The 12,894-nt window shown below is 38.0% G+C and overlaps 1 protein-coding gene across 1 annotated transcript; it reads right to left on the bottom strand.

Annotated features, from left to right (window-relative positions):
* Positions 1-7,275: 7,275 nt before the first annotated feature.
* LOC149164157 (mitogen-activated protein kinase kinase 1c-like) lies at positions 7,276-8,430 on the bottom strand. Its single transcript, XM_089429385.1, has one exon. The coding sequence runs from the start codon at positions 8,428-8,430 to the stop codon at positions 7,276-7,278; it is 1,155 nt and encodes a 384-aa protein (XP_089285511.1).
* Between the last annotated feature and the right edge of the window lie 4,464 nt (positions 8,431-12,894).

Genomic DNA, 12,894 nt, shown 5'->3' with positions numbered 1-12,894 from the left:
GAGCAATAACTTGCTCTTCAGTGACGACTCCTCCCTTTGCCACATCTTTTGTAATGGAAGGTAATAATGACTTAATAAACCATTCAGCTAACAGCTGATCAAGAACGTACTTTTTTACCATTCTATGACGACGTCGCCACTCATGAATATGATTGGATATGTGAGTGGCTGTCGTTTGCTTGAAATTGGTAAGAAGTTCTGTTCCTATTTCGTACCTTATGGGTAACTGAAAATGGGTTAAACAGGTTGTGGCTAGGGTGCTGAAGTTATCGAATGAAGCTCTAGGCAATTCGATATACCATTTTGCTGCCGGACCAGTTAACGTTCACTGAAAAAGGAGAAGCCTAATCGAATCATTGTTCAGAGTGTTAGATGAACACCACAGATGAAAGGTCATCACATGATTCGACGGGTCTTCACTCGGATTTCCATTAAATTTAGGAATATCTGACGGAAGTTTATGCGGAATCGCCGGCCACCAAGCGGCGTAAGCAATTGGATCATTCGTCAACCGGTTTAGATATGGTAATTCTTGAGTTGCTAGAAAGGGCAACTGTTGATTCAGGTTAGGCGAAGCATACCCAGGATAAGATGGAATCACCTGAGCAGTGGGTCTTTGCATATCAGCATAATGTATTTGATGCTGGTAACTTTGATAAGGTTGATGGGCATAACCATTATAGTATGGTTGTTGATAACCGCATTGGAAATGCGATTGCCCATTACTTACAAAGACTTGTTGCTCAGGTCCTTGATATGATTGCTGGAATTGCGGTTGTTGAGATTGAACCAGCCATGGTTGTTGGCCCATTTGTTGTTGTCCAATACTAGATGATTGACCAAGATGAGGAGTCATAGTACTTGTTTGACCCTGAGTCGCTCCAGATAAGGAGGAACTAACCTAAGGTTGTGATTGAGCCATTGAGACAAGATGCTGTTGTATTGCAACCTGAGAAACTTGGGGTTGACATACAATAGGTAGCGCTTGTACTTGTGATGCAGTCACCATGGCAGGTATAGTGGGAATATTTGACACAGGGTGGACTGGTTGTATTGAATATACAACCCTTGGTTGCTGAGGCAGTATTGGTACCCAAGCGCTGGATGTAATTCGAGTTTGACCTGAACTTTGTTGTAAACTCCCATATGGTTGTTCTTCGGGAGGGAACAACAAAAAGGCATACTGCCCTCCATATGGTGGCAATCCGGTACTTAAAGGGTAGATTGGCCTTTGAAGACACATTGGATCAATTTGTTGAGTTTCAACATAAGAAATACCAGATGATAATCCGGATGAAGAAATAGGAACTAACCATGTCATCGAAACAGTCCCTGATTGGACTCTGGCTTGTTGTTGATAACTTGCCGGGACAGATGGTATACCGACGAACATCGTTGGAGTAGCAGTAGGAGGCTCTGCCGCTGCTGCGTTGGATGACAGAGTCCTGGATGTCGAGGGTTATTCAGACATATCTAGTCTATCCAAAAGATTTTCTAGCAATTTCGATTGACTTTCTTCCACGATTGCGGATTACTCGACCAACTAAAAATAAAATGGGAAGAATGTTTCCGAATTAAATGAATTTTAGACGCTTTGACACAACTTGTTTTTTCAATTTTTAAGAGTCGAGAAAAAACAAAAGATGACTCTAGTCGCCTTCAATTTTTAATGAGCTTGAAGTGACAAGTGCTCAGATGGACCTTTTCCTTTAAGGAGTCTGAAAAGGAACGAAAGAGACTACTCTAGAAATCTAGATAGAGGGATTACCAAACCAATCACAAAACTGCAGAATACTTTTTACGGTACGACAGTCAATCTTCCCGAATGCTGTGTTCAGTGCATTGCGATCGATAGGGTGGCAGACACGACTTCCTATGGATAAAGGATAAAGCCTATTGTGGTCTCCCAATATATACTCGACGTACGTGGGAGCACAAGTCCGTACTGGCACTTATCATCTCAAAGTGGAGGAATCACCCAACCAACAATGAAAACAACAGTTACCAGGCTTTACAACGCCGGAATACGTCTCTAGCCTAGACTTCTAAATGTTGTGCGTTAGGTTCCAAAGCGTTTTTAGATTCATTAAATTTATTTTATAGTTGATCTTGCTTAAGAAATTTGCCTTTCAGGTTCACTGCATGATGTAGATATACAACTCCTAAAATGCAATATAAGATGATAAACAATCGTTTAATCTTCTTTTTGCAATGAAAATCCTAGCTACTAAGGAAAGAGAGACGATATTCTTTCAACATAGAGCAGGGAGCACACACTATATGCACTGTCCTAAATCAAACCAACAAACAGTCTAAATGCAAATGCACATGCATGTATTTGTTTTCAGCCTTCTTAATGTGTGAATGATAAAAAGAAAGCTAAGTGAAAATATGAATATTTTTCAAAGCGACATTACTAACAAGTTTCTTTTCAAGACAAAATGAAGACAATGACGACACTTTGTGATTTGGAATTGAAAACTTGCTTTCGACACTCAAAAAAATATTAATTCAAATCAAATACAAGAGTAACAGTGTAATCGACTATCAAGAACAATCAGATTCTCTTCTATGACTGAAAACAACACTTGCGACACTTCCAAATCAAGAAACGACAGTTCAATTACGCTACTTCTTTGTAAAAGAGAACTGAAAATGGATCACAATACATAAAAAAATTTACAGTTCTTTGCACAATAGAGGCGGAATAATGGCAAAGAAGGGGGTTTCCAACAGAGGTATACTGACTACAGACAACAAAACTCCTGAATAGAGCTGAAAAGAGTGAAAAAACCAAAGTCTGCAGGCAAAATTAGCCCTTTCTGATCAGCGCACCTGTTACACAGGGATTCCAGTATGCATCCCACCTACAGCACACGGGAAGTGCGATGCATACTAAGATCCTTGAAGAGAGGGTGCGATGGTACAGTGCAAGACTTTTGATCCAGTTCTTGATCACAGTTTGCAGCACAGTTCAGGGATTTAGGCCGAGCAAGTGGTAATCAGTAAATAAATCACAGGGGTAGATCTAAGGAGGTTACTAGAGCCACCACAAGGGAAATTAGAGAGCTTGTAAATCGATTTTTCAGTTCATAAACAAAACCCGGAGATAGACTGAAGCAACATTGATCTACTTTGCACTTGCATAGCAAATGCAGTTCGAAGGCTAGCTGGCTTGACTTCAGGCTCCGTTTGTAAGTTTATAAAGCAAACAAATATAGACAAACAAACAATCTATTTGCTCCCCAGCGGAGTCACCATTTTGTTATCGGGAAATCTAGTGTCTATGCAGAGCTGCTAGTCCCACTAAGGCTGGTAGCTACCTTAGAAACAAACAAACTAAAACCACTTTCGTTTTCCTTTATGAGAAGTAGATAAGAGGGGAAAGAAGGAGACCAACCTCTGTCTTGCGCTTGGCTCCTTGCTTGATTCCTCTCCCTTTTGATAGATCTTTGCCACTCGCTTCCTCGTCTACCCAGCTTCAAAGAGCACCTGTAGAATCAAAGCAGCATAACACTATCCAAGAACATAGATCTACCATCATAAACAATATAGGACCAGATATATATTGACCACACAAATGCATATATCATCAATCATACAAGAATGTGGAGGAAAACTTGAATAGCTTTATTAATAATCAAGAATAGCAAAGAGGATTACAACCAATTGTTCTGACCCAGCGTCATCCTCTCAGCAAGAAAGCCCTTCTTCACCTCATGAAAAGCTTAGATCACCCAACACTATGATTTTACACCAAGAAACCAACAGCACTTCCTTACAAGATACAAAATTTCAGCCTCTAACCTCATGGATCTCTAGGATGAGAGATCTATATATAGATATTTGCAGAGGTGTGAGTTAGCTTTGGGTTTTTGATTAGTGTCTTCTCTCTGATAGTTCTTGATTCCACTTGGAGATCTCATTGATCTCTTACTCATCCTTAGGTGATTCTAAGAGGCAAGTGTCACAGGAGAAGTTTCTGGAAGATTCCATAATCATCCACCTCGCAAATCGTCTCCGCCACTTGTCTATTCTCGTCCATCGCACCCCATAGAATGGATTTTCAGCATGCATCGCACCTCCCGTGTGCATTAGGTGGGATGCATCACACTTTGACCATGGAGCAGGTGAGATGGTCCAGTTTTGACCAATTCTGAGTAGTTTTTCATGGAGAACTTCTGGGAGATGATGTAATCACCTGACATTGTTCTTTTAGGGGTTGGAACAACACTTTTAGGGACTTAGGAGCCCTTGGTTTATGGAAATATATGATTGGGGTTGCAGTGCCCAAAAATGTCTATAACACATGGGTTATTGACAAAAGAAACCTAAATATACTTTATATACTAAGAGAGAATATATAAACAAAAGAAAAAAAACATCACTATGATGTACCTAGGGGGGAATAGGTTGTTCTAATTCTTGAAGTGATAGAGAATTAAATTATGTCCAAAAATAATACTATGAGAGAGTGCAAATATGGAAACTAATAATGCCACAAATAAGAATTCTAAGATTATGTTCATATGGGAATGATAACTAAAACTAAAGTTACTATCAAAATAAATAAAACAATAGAAAGAAAACCTATAACTAGTTGTGACTATTCACACCAACAACATTAGAGGTAGAATGGAGTGAAATTAGTGTGCACTTGGAAGAACCCACCATTTAGTTGTATTAGCTAGGAACAAAGAGTAATCAAGTGCTTGTTAAGCTTTTCTAGCACTTCCAATTGTTAGGAATTTCTTTCCAATCTATTTCCCTCGACAATAGAGAATGAGCCATGAAAGAATTCCTATGTTAGTAGAGTTCTATTGTTCTATATAATTTAACGCTGTGAGTGTGATTGGAGCCAAGGTTAGAGAGAAAATCCTAATCCAACTAGTTCATATCCACTTCAACTTTGATGTCCTTCTCAATGGACTTAATAAAGTGTTAGATGTTGGGTGGTGTGGCTTGAAAAAAGGCCATGGCTACTACCAACACATAAAATTTTTCCTTGGTGTCATGAAGTGGGGCATTTCCCCTTTGAAAATATTTCAAGGCCATAACCATGACAGTGATAGCTAGAATTTCAAATTTATAGGAAATCCAAATGAACTTGAAGTAGAAGGAAGAGTCAATGGGAGAATGCAAGCTTGCACTAAGCTGATTAGTATGTAATTGAGGGGAATTGATTAGCACTGAAAACCAAAAGTGAAGGATAAGTTTCCTTGTTGTGGTGGTAATTTTACTCTAATCATTATTGTGGCTGAACTTCCCCAAATCATTAAGCATTAGTTCTATGAAAAGCTAATGCCCTTTCACTACAAGCCTTGAATGCTTATTAACCCCCCTTGATGTGAAAACACAAATCTAAACATCACAAAACTACAAGTGAGTCAATGATAGATGGAGGTTATTATCACTTTAAATATGGTTGGAGACTAATACCCCCATTCAAACTCATTGTTTCCACTATTAAGTGATGCTAATTTTGCTTGAGTTGATAAAGTAAATTTAGTTTTTGTCCCAATATTGGATTTTTATATGTAAGTGATTGTCCATTGATCAAACTTTGACAAAATCTCATTTTTCATCAAATGGTTGCAACAACTTCCCTACTACATAGTTTTATACCAATCTTTATTTTGAAATAAAATCATTACTTATGTAGATGATTAACCAATATACATATATAATGTATTCAATAAATAAACAATTGTCTTTACATCTAAACTTAACATATCCATTTTTATTAATAGCATAAAGTAAGACAAAAGTTCATATTAATCTTTTGAAAAATTGTAAAAAAATATTTAATTCAGAGTAAATTAATTATCCCAAATAAAATCAACATCCATTTTAATTCCATAATGAATCAAAATGAATATAAATACAACATACAAACATGTTGGTTAATTATACATTAATTTAAATTTGGATATTTGGTTTTGAATTTGAATTTTACTTTAATTTTTTTTGTTATTATTAATTTTAATAAAAGCCAATCTTAATGCTAGATGAAATTTGATGTAAGAATTTATATTAAACCTAAACAAAAATACCCCACCTTCAACCTCTTCCCTTAAATTTAAATTAATATTCTACTAAAAACTATACCCTATTCACATAAATTAATTTACAAGTGATAAATTAAACAGCCTTTAAAATACTCCCCCTTTCAACTTCTCTTAAATTTAAATCAATAACTAAAAAACTAAACCCTATTCAAATCAATTAATTTACCACTCATAAATTTATATTAAAAAAACATAAATTATATAAAAAAAACAAGCTACATGCTTCCGGAGACAACCTTATCTTGTTCCATTGCTGGACCAACTATCCCACCGATTAGATTAAGAAAAAAACACTAAAATACTTTCTTCTTAAACTATTACATCCATTGCTTGACCAACTATCCCAACGATTACCAACTATTACATTGGTATTGGTTGGTTTAGTACTTCGTCATATTTTTGGTTTCTTGTACCAATGTGATACTAAGTATATTATTAGTTAATATCTATCTGCTATTGATAGATATTTCTAAGAGTTGAAGTAAATAATCATCAATAACATTTAAACAAAAACAATTTCTAATAGTTAAAGTAAATAATCATCAATAACATTTAAAAAAAACAAATTTTAACAAATTTCAAAGAGTTAAAGTAAATAATCATCAATAACATTTAAAAAAAACCAAAAACCTAAACTTGGTTGAAATCATTTAATTTACAACTCATAAAATTTATAGAAAAACACACAAATTATATTAAAAAAAAACAGGTTGCATGCTTCCAGAGACAACCTCATCTTGATCCATTGCTTTACCAACTATCCCACAAATTAGATTAAGGAAAAAAAAAAAACCTAAAAGATATTCTTATTAAACCATTACAGTGGTAATGGTTGGTTTACTACTTCGTCATATTTTTGGTTTATTGTACCAATGTGGTATTAACTATATTCACTAATAATATCAGCCTGCTATTTCTAAACAATTACACTAGTATTGGTTGGTTTACTACTACGTAATTCTTTTGCTTTATTGTACCAATGTGTTGTTAACTATATTCACTAATAATATCTATCTGCTATTTCTAAGAGTTAAAGTAAATAAACATGTAGTAAATAAACATGCTACCGTAATAGCATGAAATTTGAACCCCAGTAGAGAAAAATATAAGAGACACGAACTACACTTAACTACACTGGCTGGACTACTACTTCGTCATATATAACGATTAAAACAATACGAACTACACTCGCTTAATTACTACTAAGTCATATATAACGATTAAAACGATAATGAGATCCTGATCGGGAACCAGAGCGTGATGGAGAAGCATTCAATATGTCAGAGTCTTTGAATTTCAAGATAAAACGGTGACAAAGAAGTTGAGAAGGAGTGGGTCTAAGCGAGGGATCCAATGTCAAACAAATCCTTACAAAATCTGTCAATTCCTCGGATGCTCCATACTCACTAGGTATACCAGGAAGTATGCCAATTGCTGCCAGCCTAGGGTTAAAAATGTTGGAACTCCCACAACATTCCAACACACATATTCCCAAACTCCAAATATCTGCTGCCATTATTTCGAATGGAGTTTTGATTGCAAAACTAGATCCTTCAAAACGCTCGGGGCTCATGTATCTCGGGCTCCCCACTGTCAAATCATAACTTTCTGCAGTTCTTGATTCGTCGATTATTAGGCTGGTCCCGAAGTCTGCAACCTTCAGGTTTTCTCCAGCCCTAGTGATCAAAACATTGGTGGGCTTCAGGTCAAGGTGTGCGATGTGGCATTCTCTTAGGTAATTGAGGGCGTGAAGAAGTTTTCTGGCTATCAACGAAAGATCCCTCTCGTTGATTTTCTTGTGCTCCTTGATGAGATCCTCGAGTGTTCCTCCATTAATATACTCGAAGAGAATACAGTATATGTGCAGGTTGTCATCCACTAATGCTTCGACCATTTTCACTATGGGTGGATTCACGGATCTGGAGTTGGAATTTTCTGTAATTCTTCGCAGAATCTCGACTTCGTTTTTTATGTGTTCTAGGGCTGGCTTGAAGCAACTTTGCATTGGTATTTCGAGAACTTTCATGGCGTATGTTCTGCGATTCAATGGGTTGACGTAGTGACGGACCTTGTAAACGGTTGAACTCACGCCGTGCCCTAATTCGCCCACGATTTTCAAATCCGCCACGTCGATATCGCCAATTCGAATGGTGGAATACTGGTTTTTATCAGTTAGTGCTAAATATTCCACAACGGATTGCTCTTCTTCATCGTCGTCGTTTGAATCGGGATTTTCTGAAACTGGGCTGGTGCCCTTATTTTCTTCCAATTGTTCGTGGACGCCATTATCTCTTTTTGAGGTATCGGAATCTAGAACTGTTTTGGCTGCGATTTTCAGGATTTTGCTACGAAGACGCTGCATCAGTTATTGCAGAGCCTTGTCTCTTCTTTGTGGTGTCGTAGGAGCTTATTTAACTTGTAATCATTCAAGAAGCCTGAGGTTCAGTGACAAACGAGGGAAAAAGGGGTTGTGGATTTCAGCATTTTAATGGATCTGCTGGTCACGCAGTCAATCGTCGTAACCAAATGCATAGCCATTGGATCGCGTTAAGGAATAAAAATGTGCATGGCTAAACAATACAATATTGGTATTTTAGAACGTTAAAATGACTAATAAAATATAAAGTAATTTTAAAAATATATTATATTTGGGTGAATCATACTGGCTCGAGGCTTTTGTAAAAATGTCAAAAATCTCTTTTATATAATTTCGGCCAAAAAAGACTTTACTGATTATAAATCACAGAATTCTAAATACAAAAACATAAATATTTAATTAATAAAAAATAAAAATATACAAACATTATAACCAATAATAATTTAATCAAATTATTAAATTGAAGCTGGTATGATTAGGATTAATTTGCAATACATTCTCCAAATCTATCATATTAAAATATTTTGTGTTTAAAAGAAACCATACTATATAGTTTGTCGAAATTATTGGACGTTGAGCAGCTCGAAAAATCCCACAAACCCTTGGCACAGCATGTCTGGAGGCATAGCTCGCGGTCGTCTTGCTGAGGAGCGAAAGGCCTGGCGAAAGAATCACCCCCATGAGCCTGAATCCGCTCGACTAGAATTGATCATCCATGCGCTGCCGAAAATAAGGGTTTCTTGCTGTTTGTGGCAGTTAGGGGTTAGAAGCAGATCGGAGGGGTGAATCCGGCCAGATCTATTGCATACAGTGGCTTCACAGGCCCTCGATCGGTTCAAATGGGTTGGATATGCCATTGAAACACCCGCGGATCAGGCACCGGACAATATGCTCTGTGGCAGAAAACGACGGAAAAGGAAACGCCGACCTTTTGGGGTTAGAGAAGCCGTTACAGAACTTTGTAGAAAAACGCCCTGTGCTGATTACGGGTTTCATTCTCTGTATATGGGTTTCTGGAACAGAGAAGGGTGCTGCCATAGCACTACAACCGAAACGAGATGATTTAAAAGTTGCGGCACTTAGAGCTGATGCAAGGCCGGAACCTGGAACTTACAAATCAGCCGAACACAAGCGCAAAGGCAAGAGATTGGCTATAGTGCTGGAAGGGGACAAGCGCGATTGGACATGGGACGGGTTGCCGGCCCACAAACGGCCTCTGTTTGACCACGGAACGCAGAATGCAGCACAGATCTGGGGTAATGAAACTGCCAAGATACCCCTTTGGTCTGAGCTTCAGGACAAATGTGCTGCAAAAGACCAGATCGACAAACAACATGTAAGTAAAAACCACAGATCCATCACTCACCAAATGGGTTTATTACCTAATCTACAAATCACTCTACAACAAACTCAGATCTGGATGCGTGACAACAAAAAGGCTCCTCGCAGATCTGGACCACAGAACCAGATCATAGATCGAAGCAGAAAACAGAGAGATGGGATGAATATGACGGAATAACAAATGATCCAAACAGCACCTGTTTTGGATACACTCGAAGGAATAAAAAGTACTCTCTTTATCTGAATCATGGAAGGGAATACAGTGTGCATCAGGATAGGGAAATGGGAGGTAACAAAAACACTCAAATAGGATACAAGAAAGAACTGGAATCCCTCCATGCAAACAACTCCTTATTTACACAGGGAAAGTATTGCAGGAAGAACGCACGCTAATAGAATATGGTATAGGACGACTCAACAATTTGCCTTAGCACAAGACTCCGCGGAGGCTGTTCTGGCACAAGCTCAAAAGGACCTGCACCTTCAAAGATGCAGTAAAAGGGAAGATGGAACCACAAACAAAAACAGAACAACAAGCTACAACACCAGGGGCCTACATTGTTGAGCAGGCAACACAGAACCCTGCAATAACAATTGCCATACCAGAGGTAAATGAAATACAAGCTGATTATTTAACCAAAGCAGTGATATGCAGGTTCAATGGTTTTTGGCCCAAACCGGAAGCCCTTCGTCAATGGATTTATTCCATATGGACAGAAAACTGTGATATCCATCTCTGTTCAAAGGGATTCTTTATTGTCAAATTTGACACCATAAAGGACAAGGAATATGCATTGAACGAAGGACCATGGTTCTGGGGCAATGCAGGCCTTTTTGTGAAATCTTGGTTCCCGGATTTCGATCCCAACAGCATGGTAGTCTCCAAAATGCCAGTATGGGTAAAATTGTTCAACTTACCTATACACTTTTGGCATTACAAAGTACTGGAAGAAATCGGCAATGCCTTGGGGACATTCTTAAAAGTGGACAATGAGCGCCTATCAAAGGATATCTACACTTTCGCCAGGATCTGTGTGGAGGTTGATCTCAGCCAAGGCCTACCAGATCACATCCTCTTACTCCATAAAGGAAAGCAATGGGCACAACCACTAGATTACGAAAACACTGCCTTTCGTTGCCGCATATGCCGACAAACTGGTCATCTTCAGAGTGCATGCCCACAAAATAAAAAAGATAGGAAAAGAAGACAACCTCCAAAGCCGAAAGGATGGCAGTTTACGGCCACATGGGCAGAGGATATAGAAGAGGAACAACAGAAACCACCAGTATACCTCAAGGAGCTGAAGATGGAGGAAATAACCCAAAAATCAACAAAGAAAGTAGTCCACTCCACCCGCAGAATAATGAAAATCTGATTGAATGTGCAACAGATCCAAAGGCGAGTAATCCTCAGCAGCAATATGAGAACCTAGGCCAGGAAATTGGGGGCAGCAAGCGAGCATACTCTACAACAAGCTCAGATTCTGAAAAAGAAATCATGGCTGCCACAAAAGAAGTACAAATGACTATTGTAACAACCACGCCCAACAATGAAGGTTGGCAGAAAGTGGAAAAAAAGAAAGGTAGGAAAGCATAGATAGATAGCTACATATTTTTTTAGATCTTGTTCTTGGCAGAACAAGTTTTGTTACAGCATATGCTATTACAGCGTCTACAACATGTAATTTTACTCAATTTTGAATAAAATTACGATTTTTCCAGTGGAAAAAAAACCATACTATATAGTTTTAAACCTAGGCACAAAATATTTCAATGTGATATATTAGCAAAATGTATTATAAATTTAATCTAATGTTAGAGTGTATCAATTATTTATTTATAGATAAATAATATTATTAAAATTTATTTAGTGTTATATATTTTATTTTTTCAGATTTAAAATAGATATTTTTTTAATAATATTTTAAATTAGAAATATTGATGATGATGATGGTGGTGGTTAATGTCCACTGAGATCAAATTGGTCTATTGGACCTATAATTTTCGTAGTTCTTAATTGGCTTCTCGTCTTTCTTGGCGAGATTGGTAGTGTAGCTTTCTTTTTTTTCTCTACGGTCTTCCAACATCCTTTATTTTGCATCTCCTTCATCTCTTATGGTTCTTGGGACATTGGTGTCTTAGCTTCGCGATCTGTTGTATTCATCCTTTTGAAGATAGTCGGAGAAGAAGTTTGGTCTGGGAGATCTATTGTGCTGTTAAATGAAGATTTATTTTGTGCGGTATTCGAATTCTCATAACTGTTGATGCTTGAAGGGTTGTCGAGTTCACTTTTTTGCCATTGGACAGGGATTTCCCCCTGCTTGTCTTGAGAGTTGTTTCTTTCGTGCTCGATTTCTTGCGATTCAGAGTTTTCTAGAGAGTATTCTTCCTTGATGACAGTGCAATGTTCTTTTTGTGCTCCTTCCCACCATGTAGATCTGTGGTGATTCTTTCTAGCAGAATTTTTCTAGGAGGTTTTTGGGCAATTTTTGGCTAGATGGCCTGTCTCAAAGCAGGATTGGCACATGAAGAGGACACTTTCATAATCGAGTTTCTGGTTCCAAACATAGTCTTTACTTGTTGTGTTTATTTCTGTTGGAAATCCGGCGCTGAAGTCCATTTCCACACAGATGCGTGCATAGGTGGTTCTGGCATATTCCTCTGTTTCTAGGCCCCTGCAGTAAAATTTCCCAATTGCATTTCCAATGGCTTTTAGTAAGGAGAGATTCTAGAGATGCAAGGGTAGGTTTGGAAATCTCACCCAAATTGGTGCTGAGGTTATGACTGTTGTTGAGGGATCGAATGATGAGTTCCATGGCTTCATGAATGGGCCTGAGTTTTCCCAAAACCAAGGGTCAGAATCTAGAATACATTGTTTGCTTTCAGGGTTTCAAAATCTACTATAAAGAAACCCCTAGCACAGGGGTAGATATTAATTTTGTCAGAAATGACAGGCTCCCATACCTCTGAGATCCAACTGTGGAGAGCTGTCAGCTGTGGCCAAAAACTATTGAACCGACAGATTAGGGCACTTTCAGAAAACTTTAAAGCCTCATCGAGTGAGGCTTGGACCACTTGGTCAGTGGGAGCTGGGGCTTCACTGACGAT

The sequence above is a fragment of the Pinus tabuliformis genome, chromosome 5_1 (genome assembly GCF_031772625.1).
Source record: "Pinus tabuliformis cultivar Carrire ecotype Pingquan chromosome 5_1, CPIR1, whole genome shotgun sequence".
Lineage (NCBI taxonomy): Eukaryota > Viridiplantae > Streptophyta > Pinopsida > Pinales > Pinaceae > Pinus > Pinus tabuliformis.
The sequence above is the reverse complement of the archived record's forward strand: the minus strand, read 5'-3'. Positions and strand labels throughout refer to the sequence as shown.

Excerpts from the sequence above, each read along its gene's own strand:
- LOC149164157 (XM_089429385.1), bottom strand. The coding sequence starts at position 8,430 with ATGCAGCGTCTTCGTAGCAAAATCCTGAAAATCGCAGCCAAAACAGTT.